Source organism: Capsicum annuum, chromosome 9, assembly GCF_002878395.1.
Source record: "Capsicum annuum cultivar UCD-10X-F1 chromosome 9, UCD10Xv1.1, whole genome shotgun sequence".
Classification (NCBI taxonomy): domain Eukaryota; kingdom Viridiplantae; phylum Streptophyta; class Magnoliopsida; order Solanales; family Solanaceae; genus Capsicum; species Capsicum annuum.
In genome coordinates, this window is record NC_061119.1 from 4,894,920 (window position 1) to 4,909,179 (window position 14,260).

The 14,260-nt window shown below is 33.9% G+C and overlaps 2 protein-coding genes across 3 annotated transcripts; both read right to left on the minus strand.

The window, feature by feature from the left end:
- Nucleotides 1–1,136: 1,136 nt before the first annotated feature.
- Nucleotides 1,137–3,618, minus strand: LOC107842243 (UDP-glycosyltransferase 86A1). Its single transcript, XM_016685997.2, has 2 exons — nucleotides 2,885–3,618; nucleotides 1,137–2,190 (listed from the first exon to the last, which is right to left on the minus strand). Exons 1-2 carry the CDS (start codon nucleotides 3,435–3,437, stop codon nucleotides 1,289–1,291), a joined length of 1,455 nt encoding a protein of 484 aa, XP_016541483.2. The 5' UTR covers nucleotides 3,438–3,618; the 3' UTR covers nucleotides 1,137–1,288.
- A 1,905-nt stretch (nucleotides 3,619–5,523) lies between these two features.
- On the minus strand, nucleotides 5,524–13,142 carry LOC107843111 (RNA polymerase sigma factor sigF, chloroplastic). Of its 2 annotated transcripts, none has more exons than XM_016687288.2 (9): nucleotides 12,833–13,142; nucleotides 9,236–9,387; nucleotides 8,963–9,084; nucleotides 8,656–8,862; nucleotides 8,286–8,556; nucleotides 7,969–8,199; nucleotides 7,346–7,486; nucleotides 6,991–7,191; nucleotides 5,524–6,065 (listed from the first exon to the last, which is right to left on the minus strand). In XM_016687288.2, the coding sequence occupies exons 1-9, from the start codon at nucleotides 12,924–12,926 to the stop codon at nucleotides 5,778–5,780; spliced, it is 1,707 nt and encodes a 568-aa protein (XP_016542774.2). In that variant the 5' UTR covers nucleotides 12,927–13,142; the 3' UTR covers nucleotides 5,524–5,777. The 2 variants fall into 2 exon arrangements, with proteins under 2 accessions (XP_016542774.2, XP_016542775.2); XM_016687289.2 differs by having other exon boundaries at nucleotides 9,236–9,357; nucleotides 12,833–13,129.
- Nucleotides 13,143–14,260: the final 1,118 nt, after the last annotated feature.

Below are 14,260 nucleotides of genomic sequence, written 5' to 3' on the forward strand. Positions count from 1 at the left end.
ACAACAACAACAACAAACCCAGTGTATTCCCACTTAGTGGGAATACACTGGGTTTGTTGTTGTTGTTGTTGTTGTTGTATTGAACTATACTGATACCAGAAAGCAAAATTAATATAGTGAATCAACACCAATATTACCATGGCTAATACAGATTGTTTTTTTTATTGCAAGAAAAAGTTATTTGGTACCAAACAATTATCTGTTAGTTTATTTTCAATATATACAGTGACAGTTTTTCATTAAAAATCCATTACATACACTAAAAAAGTTATGTAATATACAACACCATTTTTCGTATCAATTGTCACATTCATAAAACTCATTTCATACAAATGTGACATATACAAAACTTCATCAATACCAATTTTAATGTCAATTCCATACATTGAACACTCCCCACCCACCCACCCACCCCACCCCCCACCTCCCGCCCAAAGAAAAAAAAAAATTCATAAATATTACAAAAGTATAAAATGACTTTAATAAAATTTATTAAACTTATTTGTGGATATCATATTATGTACCTTTTTCATACGCTAGAAACAGTTATAAGATATATCATTTATATAGAATCTTATATACCAATTTCATAAATTGAAACCCCAAAAATAAAAAATCATTTAAAATACGACTTTGTTATATATAAATTGATTTTAACTTAATAGTATAAAACAATACATGAATAATAGGTCGTACACAATTCACAAATTAAAAATAAATTATTAACATATAATATTTACTATCACCAATTCTATTGCGAATTCAAAATTCATGAATTGGAAATTAAAAAAGAAATTGAGTAAGAATGAATTATGGAAAAAAACAAGAAGAAGTATTTGTTTTTCTTTTTTAAAAAATGAATATAAATATAATTTAAGAAATAGAAAAAACATGCACATTAATAGGTTCCATAACTTTATCCCACATAATAACTAACTCCTATTAAAATGGAAGTTTTTTAATTAGCATATAAAAAAACGTCTTATTCTTAATTTTGTTTGTTTTAAATTTTTTATTATTTTATTTTTAAAAAACTTGTTATTAGTTGTAATCTAAGAAGTCTTGCTATGACTTGCAATTTATAATCTAAGGAGGTATGTTTAGATTCTCAATTTCCGATATAACATTTAGATCGTGAATTCAGAATTTAATTTTTTTTTTAGGTTCCTATAACGAAATCAAACTAATATAATTACGATTGTGTTCATAGTTCAGTACTAATACATAGTTAATAAATTTCATAATACAAATATACGACTTCAAAAAATGCTATTGAGTTCATATGAATTCAGTGCTCTCGAACTAAACTAATCTTCATCGTCAATTCTTCAACGAACTTGTTAAAATTAACATTCGACGATCCATTCGTAGCCAATGCGCTATAAAATGTTTCTTTCACTTGTGCTATAGTCTTCCTTAAATTACTCGAAATCTCTTCGTTCATCAAATATTTAATCTTGTCTCGAACTTCCTCTCTCGTGATTGATTCCCCATCACGTAGATTGATTCCAACTTTCCAATCATAAACCACTAATTTTCGATTAGCCAATTGATCGGTAACAAGTGGAGAACAAATCAAAGGCACCCCACACCAAATGCTTTCCACTACAGAGTTCCATCCGCAGTGACTCAAGAAGCCCCCGATTGCTGAATGTGAAATCACCTTCATTTGGTTGCACCATGGCACGATCAATCCTCGATCCTTCACCTTTCCTTCGAATCCATCGGGCAAAATACTTTTTTCATCTTGACCTAAAAAATTAAACCTAAGTACCCAAACGAAATTAACTTCACTAAGCATAAGTCCATGAGCTAGCTCAAGAATATCTTCTTTGTTAACAAGAGCCACACTCCCAAACGAGACGTATAAGACCGAACCATGTGGCTTGGCATCGAGCCATTGGGTGCAATCGATCTCGGACCATAGGCTACTCGGAATAGTCAAGTCAGTGAAATTCGCGGACACAATGGGACCAATGGCATAGAAACTATGCTTTTCTTGAATCGACGTGATGGTTTCAGGTTCGAGTTCTTGAACAGTATTGGCTATTATTATATCGGCTTTTCGAACATCTTGAAATGCCTTGTAGATTAATTGGTGCACCACTGAATTTTGAAACAAGGATGGCAAGTCACTTGATTTGATAGATTTAACTCCAGGAATATAATCAACAATGTCTTTGCGATTTTCTGTAAGGAAATATAAAAACGCCACTTGTAAGGATTGTGTGATGTGAGATATAAGATATAATTAGTCTCGAAAGAAAATGTAGAATTACTTTATTTCGTATTTGGTTGGAGGTATAACCTAGTCCCGATTCAAAAAAAAAAAAAATCAAGTATGTAAAAGGATTAAAATAGCAACACCAAACAATACGCTAAAGAAGAGGACGATAACAACTACAAATAATATGATAAATTAAAAAAAAAAAAAAAGAGAAAACATGTAATAATAAAATAGTAGAAAAGTAATAACAATAGTATTAATTAAAAAATTAGACCACGCTCAACTACTTGTTGATCTTCTGTGTTAATCCTCAACTTATTATAACAGCCAATATTTGCTAAAATTAATTTATTAAATTATTATGCTTCTTTCTTGATACGGAGTTTAATTAAAAAAATTATGATCTAAAATAAATTTAATTTATTTGTGTAGTTATAAAATTATTTCATTAAGCATAGAATCAATATTTTAAAATTAGACTATTAATAAATATAAAAATCTATCAATTATTTTTTAAATCGATTAAAAAAATGAATATATAAATTTAGATGAGCGAGTATATTGCAGGTCAAGTTTAATGTAGAATATTTTGTATAGTGACAGCTCAAAAAAATTAAAACATTTTAACAATATGTAAGAGATAAAAAGAGAACTTACCATGAGAGCCAAAGTGTCCCTTTTGTTGAAGCAAATGCAAGTGATAATACAAAGCAAATACCAAAGCAGGTTCAGTGAAGAATGAAACATGAACCATATTATATTTCATTGCAATTATTGATGGCCAAACAAAGAATGTATCAGCAACCAAACAATTAATTGAATCATCTTTTTCAATTAATTTTCCAACAAGTTCATCAACATGATCAACAAATCCATTTATAAGACCTTCTAAGAAGGGCAACGAATTCATGTTTCGATCGAAATCTAATGGAAATCCATCGTAAATAGTTATGTAGTGTATATCTAGCCCGGACTCACGGGCTTTAGAGAAAATATTGTTGGATTCGGGTCCGGGCCCGGGCTCTGATGAATGGGCTTTTGTTATTTGTGAGTGTATGAATTGTGTGTTGATGAAAGTGATTTTGAATCCTATTGAAGCTAGTCTTAATGAAAGATGAATTGCTGGATTTATGTGACCTTGAAATGGACATGGAATTATTATGGCATGATGATGATGATGAGGGAGAGTTTGGTGTATAAATTTTGACATTTTTTGTTTTTGGTGGTGTTTGAATGGTGTTTGGTTTGGTGAAGTTCAACTCTATTTATGTTTGGAAGTGTTAATAAGCTCAACCCAAATCTGGTAAAGGATCCGATCAGAAGGATCTACTGTACTCAGCCTTTTTATTAGAGAAAAGTATACTCTATACACTTTTTAAAATAAATAGCTCAAATTTGATATCTTTGCAAAAAGTGGTCGGTCAGGTATACTATTTCCATTTTATAGTCATTTCCTAATTAGGGGTTATTTTGGTCCACGTAATTCAGATACAATCCATATATAATACTGATACAGTCCTTATATAAATACAGTTTTCAACTTGGGTCATTCGACCCTTTTAAAAATATTTCAGTTTTTTTTTTATTATTTAGAAATGATAATTAAATATAATTATATAAAAACAATATAATTGTTATATAAAATATGTATCTATATAAGATATATGTATCAAATATGTATATGTATAATATATATATATATATATATATATATATATATATATATATATATATAAAAATATATAGCAAGTGTATAAAAATTATGTAATTGTTGTACAAAATGTGTATAAAAAAAAAAGTACAATTATTGTATAAATTGTGTATCAAAATTGTATAATTTTCGTATGAAATATTTATATATATATATAGAAACTGTATAAAAGGTGTGTAGAAGCGGTATAGAACAAGCCAGCAAATTGAAATGGTTAGAAAGCGAAATTTAAATTCCATGGCCATTTTCGTGGAAATAATTTAATTTAAATTGTTGTTTCTATCCTTACCCTTTTTTATTATGCATAGGTTTCGGAGAAGGGTCCGACCATAAGGATCTATTGTATGCAGTTTTTCTGCTATGCACAGATTCGGAGAAGGATTCGATCCTTAAGTGTGTGACGATAAAATTAGCTCATAAAAATATGATTCATTAAGTATAAGCATGTTCATATTATGATTTATCTGTTCACTATAGTGTTTTTTAGTAGATAAGTAAAAATGAACGGATTATCTAATGAATTATGAAGTAGATTCACTTTGAATAGTTGTTGCTGTATTATTGTAAGATTAGTATAATGTCTATTATTGAGATTGTAATCAGTTATTTTATATTTTATCCTACCACTAGAAACAAAATTATGTTCAACAGTCTGACTCCATTGATGATTAAAAAATAAACACTATTGTTAGTGTTTTGAGGTCTTAGATTTCTAATTTTTTAGAAGTTATCTTTGTTTTTCGATTTTCATCCCTTGAAAGGAACTTAAAAGTAACTGCTAAAATTGTTTGTAAAAGAGATTTGTTTCTCCTTTTATCTTCATACTTGTTTAGTGGAATTACTGGCTCGATGACTCTGACACCACTTGTTAGGCTATGTCAACTCACAAATGACTCTTACCTCGGCTTGACACTATAGGTCAAGTCCATACTTTTCTCACAAAAAGCCTCGCACCATTTAACGGTCGAATACAACTACATGTAGCTTTTGTTTCTCATCAACTTCTAATCTGAAACTTTTGTTCGCGCACCCAACTACACTTACATGTAGCTTCTATTTCTCATCAACTTCTGATGTGGAACTTTTGTTCGCGCACCTAACTACACAAACATGTAGCTTTTGTTTCTCATCAACTTTTAGTCTAGAACTTTTGTTCGCGCACCCAACTACAGTAACATGTAGCTTCTATTTCTCATCAACTTCTAATGTGAAATTTCTGTTCGCGTACTCAACTACTCAATAATGTAGCTTCTGTTTGTCGTCAACTTCAAACGTGGAACTTCTATGCACACACCCAACTACAGTAACATGTAGCTTCTATTTCTCATCAACTTCTAATGTGAAACTTCTGTTCGCGTATTCAACTATACAATAATGTAGCTTCTGTTTGTCGTCAACTTCAAATCTGGAACTTTTGTTCGCGCACCCAACTAAACTTACATGTAGCTTCTATTTCTCATCAATTATTTCTCATCAACTTCAAATCTGGAACTTCTGTTCGCGCAACCAACTAAACTTACATGTAGCTTCTATTTCTCATCAACTTCTAATGTGTAACTTCTATTCGCACACCCAACTAACTTACTTTTCGAAAAAAAAATCCATTAGAATAAATGTCAGGATTAAGAAAGAAAAGATTTACAACTTGATACTTTACAAGACAAAAAGGGCAAGACCAGAAACATCATGTTCACAAGTGTTTGTAAAGCAAAACTAAAAACAGTTAAAACATTTGCCCCATACTTACAAGGGTGTGTGAACAACTTGTATGTACTGTTGATTCTGCATCAGCCACAACTCCACCTCGAATCTCGCTACGTAAATCAAAGAGTGTCTGATCTAAAAGAGCATATCGGAATATGCATCGAGCCCGTGCTTGCTAAGATTCTGCTTTAGCTTGTATAACGCTCGAGTTTCTAGCTGTCTAACTCGTTCCTTTGACAGTCCAAAAACAGCACCTATTTCGGAGAGTGAATTTCGTTTGCCATCTCCAATGCCAAATCTAAGTTGGATTATTTTCCTTTCCTTTGGACTCAGGACATTTAAGAGGCCGCGTATGTGTCGCCTCATTAGTTGCTTTGACACACTCAGTTCTGGTGCTTCAATTGCATTGTCAGCAGTAATTTCCTGGATCGAAAACAAAATGACATCTTCTCTTTAGCAAGTGTCGAAACAAGGTAGGAAATTTTTGACTTAAGACGTCCACAGGAGTTAGTTATTTGAGACGGATACCTAAATCTTGCATACAACAACAACAACATACCCAGCAAAATCCCAGGGAAAAGTGTGCTCAGACCTTATCACTACCTCGATGAGATAGAGAGGCAACTAATCACGCATGCACTTGAAATTATTCTTTGAGAGATTTAACGCATAATCAGACATCGCAACGCCAACTAGTGATATTGTCCGCTCTGGGCCTAGACCTACACAGATTTAAAATGCGTCACTAGGGTCTGAGGGCAGCTCTTGTGTTTGTCGATGTGGGACTCTTATCCTAAGCTAGGGTGCCATATACACCCCCTCTTATGGACTCAATGACGTAACATGAGATTTGCCTAGACTCGACACGGCGTTAGAACGTGTCATTAGTGTCTAAGACCTGCTTACTTATATACTCAACATCACTCTTGTGTTTTGCCGATGTTGGACTCTTATCCTAAGCTCATGTATCACAGACATCCTAACAGAATATAGTCAAAAGCCCCAAGAAATTGTATGGAAAAAAATGTTCAAAGAAAGGGTTGTTGAAAGCAAAGAAAGTAATAAACATGGAAAACACTTGCTATTTCTTATACAGAAAGTATCTTGCTTTTTGAGATTTTCCTATGAATTAGAGAAAAAGATCGGAGTTTTCTTGTTTTGTACATTGGGATTTACTTAGTAGGTTCCTCAAAATCAATGTTGCTCAGACTCTTCAAAAGTGTCGACAGGTGCATGTCCGATACTCTAAAAGTAGTGCATTTTGGAGAATCTGACACGGCTGCAGCGATAATTTTGGAGAGTTGAGCAACATAGCTCAAAAGCATATAGTGGCACAATGAAAGTTCACCTGGAAAGTAGTATCTTGATCTGACCACACCGACTGTTGTATCGAAAGAGGTGTTCTAACAGTTGATAGCAGATTCTGCAACCTTTCCACACTCATTCCAGCGCGTGACGCAATGTCTTCTTTGGTTGGATGATGATTACCTTGTTGAATGCATAACTTTTTCGCGTCTTTTACCTTAGAGAGAAGCGCATACACATTTTCCTGCAATTCCAGTTTGTGCAAGTCAGCTACTTAGATATCCAGATACGGAATAGTGATCATCACAAACAAGAAAGTTGGAATTTAACTTCTACACAAAATGTGTACAGGAACCATCAAATGGAAGTTAAAATTTGCTACAATAAGAAGGCATTACTGGCAAACGGATTGTCCTAGAATGTTGAAATATGGCCTTTCTAACTCCTTGCCTTATCCACCAATATGCGTAGGTGGGAAATCGGCAACCTGCTTGAGGCTTGAACTTCTCGACACTTTTCATTAGTCCCATGCTTCCCTCCTGCAACAACCCAGACCATCAGCTGGTAAAGTAAATACCAAATAACACTGCTTGATCTTAATGTCACAATTCATTGTAGAATCAAATGTGTAACCAAAAACTTCAGGATTCTAACACTCACATAACAACAACAATAACTATGCTTCAATCCTCACTATGTTGTGGCAACTATATGAATCCTCACGGACCATGCTAACTGCTAACCCCTTTAAAATATTATACAAAATATGAATTAGTGCATTAAGTGATCAACGCAGGACATGACCATACCATCTCAAGAAACTCTCATTTTATCCAACGCCGGATTCGAACACTCATCTGGAAACAAATCTCAAAAATGGGACAAAGGACATATATCGTAAGTTAATAAACCTGCAAGATCGTAAAGGCTAGACGACACCTTGATATAGCTCAGCTATACAAACATATCTCAGAATGGTGGACAAACAATGTGTTTCTTATGTGCATGAATCTCCATTTACCTGCAATAGATCGTGAAGGCTGAGACCACGTCCTTGATATTGCTTAGCAATATGAACCACCATTCGCAAATTGGCATTAATTAATTTCTCACGGCTGCTCTTGCCAGAAAGAAGTTGTGATTTCAATTCTCGAGAAGTAAGCCCTGCAGCTTCAGCCCACTCGAACAGTGTTGGTTCACGAGCAAACTGAGTCTGAAGCTGATGCTTCACTTCTTGTAATTTCATGGAAACCTGAAACATGACCGGATATTGATTTGACTCCTTGATATGTTAAAAAAACAATTTCTACAGGAAAAGAGACAAGAAGGGCATAATACCTGTATCTTGACAATCAATTCAGACTCCTCTTTGACGGTTAAAAGTTGTTTAGTTTCGGGACCCCATAGGAACATTCGAAGAGGATCATTTAGATCAATAGATTCGTTCACTCTTCTCCGCACTTCTGGCCTACCTGAACGATTTGTCTCCTGAACTTGATGAGTTGGCTTTGGAGCTCCCCTTTTCCGAGACTGCCTCTCTATAAGACGCGTTGACCTCACTGTCCTTCGCTCTTTCAGTTTATCGTCAGCCAAATTTGTGGATAGGAAACTGAAAATCAATTAGGTAGGAGATAAGTCATGAAGGTTGAAGACAACTGTGAAAATGAAAACTAACAAGGATATTTTCTTGAAGGCAAAAGGAACTTACTCTGGAAAATTAGAATCGTCAAAGGTGGTTTCAAGTAATTTGGAGTCTTCGGCTAATAACGCTGCCTCTCTTGATGCCAACAAAGCTTTTTTGGCAAGAGCAACCACACTGTGTGGTTCAACGTTCATTAATTTCTCTCCCTTACTGCGAAGAGGTTCCTTATCCGTAGATAGGGGTCCTTTTTCCTTCAGATAATACGGGGCAAATCTACGAGCAAAACCACAAAGCAAACTAATAAAATGACTGCACTACAAAGAATGCTATGTACACGATACTAAAATCAACAGATGTAATCATATCATCTTACGAATATGGACCAGGCCAATGAAGTAGCTGCATTTGCAAAGCTTTTATATTTTTCTCTGAATCAACGTCATTCTCTTCTATTGCTGATGATGCAGCTTCCAAAAGCTCCCTATCTATTGTTGCCTTCAGCAAAGAAAATCCAGAGCCACTTTAATTAATGATCAGAAGAATATTGTATGCATACAATATCGCTACGACTTACCTAAGAACCATAATACAATGAAACAACAACGGATGTTTCTAAATTTAAAATCAAAAACTTCAAGAGTCTCACCAGGGATGTTTTCTCTTCCTTTACTAGGTGAAATTCCAGCCGATTCTCAAACTGCTGCTCCAGATTGATAGCTGATGGAGGAACATGTCGAGCCAAATAAGCATGTGGCACTGAAGTAAGTGCTGGAGCAGCATGATCATGAAGCATCAGAACTGTGAATTTCATCATGTAATATTAAACATACATCCTTAAGAAATAGGATTATTCGCATTACCAATCGAAAGCTACAACCACAAAAGCAGAATAAGATATGTCAATGGCTCCTATTTTATAAAGATTTAAAAGCACCTGAAAGGAAGCAAAGTCGCAGTACCCTTTTCTGAAACGGCAATACCGTGGTACAAACTGCACCTAACCAACTTTTGGCATATTTCTGGTATACCTCAGATGGTTGGCCCTCTTAGCGGACAGTTAAAATACAAACATCAAATTGAGGATTCTAGTCTACTGTTTTACAGATATCTTCCAGTAAGGGACTACACCAATAAGCCATTAAAACTACAAAATTCAGTGTTTTTTTCTGTAGCGAGAAGAAGTGATTACATGGTAGCAGAGACATTTAATCATTTTATGGCACCTACGGATTTTAAATACTAGAGAGAACAGTTAAATACATACTACCGAAATTCTTATGTCCGTTATCAACCATTTTAATGTTTACCCTTCAACCTTTGAATGGTGACATTCACCATATTGTGCAAAAGACAAGAAAAGTCTGACCATTATGGCGTAACACAAGGAATGTTTTACTTTTGACCAAATATGGACTGGAGCCCATATGACTGTTCTTTGTCGTTCTTTAAAAAATAATAGGGAGAGAACGGAAACATAGTAAGAGAATGGAACTTTTTTTTGCTATCAGAAAAGCATAAAGAAATCCGATTATTTCAAGAAATGCCTTCTAGAAAATTCGAAAATGCCAATGCATCCTTTAAGGATGGATTCAGCAATGGGACAAAGTCACTATCTACTATCTGTTTACAATAATGAATGTGAGACTTGAATTCTTCCATCAAGGTGACCTCCCAATTACCTCAGTTTGACAAACTCTATTTGTTTAAAACCGTCACAATCGTAATAGATTCTACCCTCCAAGAAAACATCAAAAACCAACATTAGATAATTGAAGTTCGGAAAAATTCCTAAACAGCACCCAAGGGTGTGGCCTAGCGGTCAATGAAGTGGGTTGAGAACTACGAAGTCTCAGGTTCAAATCAAAAAACACTAGGTGATTTCTTTCCATCGGTCCTAGCCTTGGTGGACAAAGTTACTTGGTACCGGTTGCTAGTGGCGGTGGCAGGTACCCCATGGAATTAGTCAGGGTGCGCGCGAGCTTCCCCGGACACCATGCTTATCAAAAAAAGTTTTAAGAACTCCTAGCAGGAAAAGAAGTACCAAAATATGTGGAAAAAACTAATGTAGCAAATGAAGCAGAAACAAATTTGAGATAATTTCAGTTCACATAACTAAACTCATTCTCAACTCCATTTTTACTTCCAATGATAGGTAGGCGAACAATGTAAAAAGAAATGGACTTTGGCCTAACTCAACTCCAAAAACTTAGTCTATACAAATATGAGGCAAGGATTGGTCAAGACCATATAATGAGACAAATAGTCCATTCCTTTAACCAACACAGGTCACTTAACATAGAATTAATGGTCTTTTTCTGTCACCGAGCAGGCAACAATCTAGCATCAATTTCATGACAATTAAGTAACTAGGAAGCACGTTAAATAGTCAATTCAGAAACTTCGGGCCACATTTCACTATACACATTAACTTTGCAAAACTAAAGTTAAAAATATTGATAAATTGGAATGCTAAAAGAATCAAGAACCAGAAATAGTGGGAATTCAATGCATCTATAACAACAACTATGCCAAAATTTAAAATAGCTAGGTTCGGCCACATGAATCCTCATTATCCATTCTGCATTTACTCTCCATTTCGACAAGTTCCATCCCAATAATTTAGCACATTTTACTAACCGTATTAACTTTATAAAACTAGAGTTACAAATTTTGATAAATAGGAAGCTAGACTAACCAAGAAAGCAAAAACAATGGGAATTCAACGTATTTACAACGACAATTATGCTCAATTTAAACTAGCTGAATTCAGCTACATTAATCCTCATTATTTGCATTTCTGTTCCATTTGTACAAGTTTCATTCCAATAAGTCAATACATTTCACTAAAAAGGCATTTAACTTTATAAAATTAAAGTTACAAATGTAGACAAATGGGAATTGTAGAAGAACCAAGAAGGAAAAGAACAATGGGAATTCAACGCATTTAAAACAACATTTATCCTTTCAATCTATTAGCTGAATTCGGCTACATGAATCCTCATTATCTATTCTACATCTCTGCTCCATTGGACAAGTTCCGTTCCAATAATTCAACACATTTCACCATGCACATTAACATTATAAAACTAAAGTTACAAATAGTGATAAATGGGAATGCTAGAAGAATTTAGAAGGCAAATACATTCGGATTCAACATATTTACAACAACAAAGACTCTTCAACCTACACTAGTTGAATTGGGCCATATGAATCCTCACTGTCAATTCTGCTCCATTTGAACAAGTTTCATTTCAAAAATTCAACAATCTAGCATCAATATCATGCCAATGAAGTAACTACGAAGAACATTAGATAGCTAATTCAACAACTTCAGTGCCACGTTTCACTAAACACATTAACTTTATAAAACAAAAACCTCAAGTATCCAGGGGCGAATTAATCGCCTAAATATGGGTCACGTGAACTCATAGTCTCTCCGTAAAACTAAGTATTTTATCTATATTTTCTCAAAATTAGTACAATATTATCTGCTCGCACCTATGATACAAGAGGCTAAATGGTGCTGTTGGTTGTATGTTGAATTATTTATCTAGCGGACTAGGAATCAGTTCCCACTCAATATGTTATTTCCTTCTTTTTTTAGTAGGACACGGTGCATGCTACTATGCTAGAAGAACGAAGAATGCATATGGGAACTCAATGCATTTATAACAACAATATCGTTCATCCAAACTAGTTAACTTCAGCTATATGAATCTTCGCTATTCTATTACTTCCTCCATTTCAATTTATTTATCTTACTTTTACTTTCCCTTTCAGTATGTTTCAAAACGAATGTCTCTTTCCTTTTTCTGACATCTCTATAATTCCAACTTACAGTGGCATGTTTAAAACCACAAGATTAAACAGACATTTTTGAGATAAGCATCCAATACCCCCAAACTATCCAAACTATGGCCAAAGTTGCTATGACACACTCCAACCTCACTTTATTGTCAGCTAAAAAGGATGACAAAAGTACGCTAAAATTTAGTTCATGGATAATAGGAACCCGTGAAGTCGGAGTGTGTCGTAGCAAATTTGGTTATAATTCAGGGTATTAGATGCTTTACTCCGACATTTTTGTACATTCTACGTATCTTAAAACTTCGTTTCAAGTCAAAACCAAATAAACAAATAAAATTCTTTTAACTTCATGTCAAGTCGAAACCAGACAAACAAATTAAAACAGGAGCACAACATTCCATTTGAACAAGTTTCATCCAATAATTCAACAATTTACCTGAAGAAGAAATTGAACAAGGACAATTCCTGAGTTGGGTTTTCTGAGAAAAAGTTGGTGGTGAAGAAAACAGGTTTTTCCCAGCAACCTCCATAACTAAGCTATCCTATGTTATCAAATTCTTCACTATAACTATTTTTCTGTTATGTGGGGTATAAAAAAGATAACTTTTTTAAGAATTAAAAGGGGTTTTAGCATCAACATGAGTGTTTTCTTGAATTAAAAATGATTCATTTTGAAGATTGAAGATGAATGGAAGTGATAGCTTTTTGCAAAAGCTTGAACTTATGTGTGTATATTCTTTGCCTCAAGAATATTTGATAAATTCCAACAGGATTAGATTTTAGATTTTTTTTTTGTGTTTACTATAATACCCCTGTATCTTTTACTTTTTCCTAGAAAATGTCATGATTACTAAGCTAAAATAATTTGTCATTTTAGTACAAATGTTCAGATAAAATAATCCTCGAATTAGCTAATACGTCACATCAAATATAATATAAAGTTAATTTCAATGTGATCCCGAGATTATTTATGTTACGAAGCGAGACATTATACATATTAGATAAGATTGTCATGCGAAAATCAAGTTAAGATATTTTAAATAGAACAAAATCCATACTCCCTCTATTTTCAAAAAGAATAACTCATTTCTTTTTTTACAATATTTTAATTTCAACTTTTCACATAACATGTTTAAGATCATAAGATTAAAGGTCATTTTGATACATTTAATACAACTTTCCCTAAATTACCTTCCACAAAAAACTTGGTAAAATCTAATTTTTCATAATTGAACCAAAATCACATTATAATTTAAATGACTAATTTGGACATTGTTCATTTATTCAGGCAGGGGGAGAAGCTTTTGTCAAGTTTTAAACATATTAACAAATATCCTTAACATACATTGTTATTGTATGGACCAAAATTTAGAATCTAACAATTACATGTATTGGACGATGACACGTGAAAATTGAAGACAGATCGAATAAGGCTGAGTAAAAATAGTCGAACAATTAGACGTATCAGCTAGTGACACGTGAAAATTGCAGAGAGATCGGATATGACTCAACAGAGGTGGTCCAATAATTTAGACGTATCAGAAGATGGCACGTGAAAATCGAACGTATCAGACAATGACACGTGAAAATCGGAGCCAATCGGATGTGACTCAATGGAGGCGGTTCAACAATAGAATGTATCGAATGGTGACACGTGAAGAAAAATGATCAAACAACTGGACGTATCAGATGATGAAACGTGAAAATTGAAAACAAATCGGATGTGACTCAACATAGGTAGTCAAACTGTTTGGACGTATCAAACGATGATATGTAGAAATCGAAGACAGATCGGATGTGACTCAATAGAGGTGGTCCAACAGTTTAGACATATTAGACGATGACACATGAAAATCAAAGACGG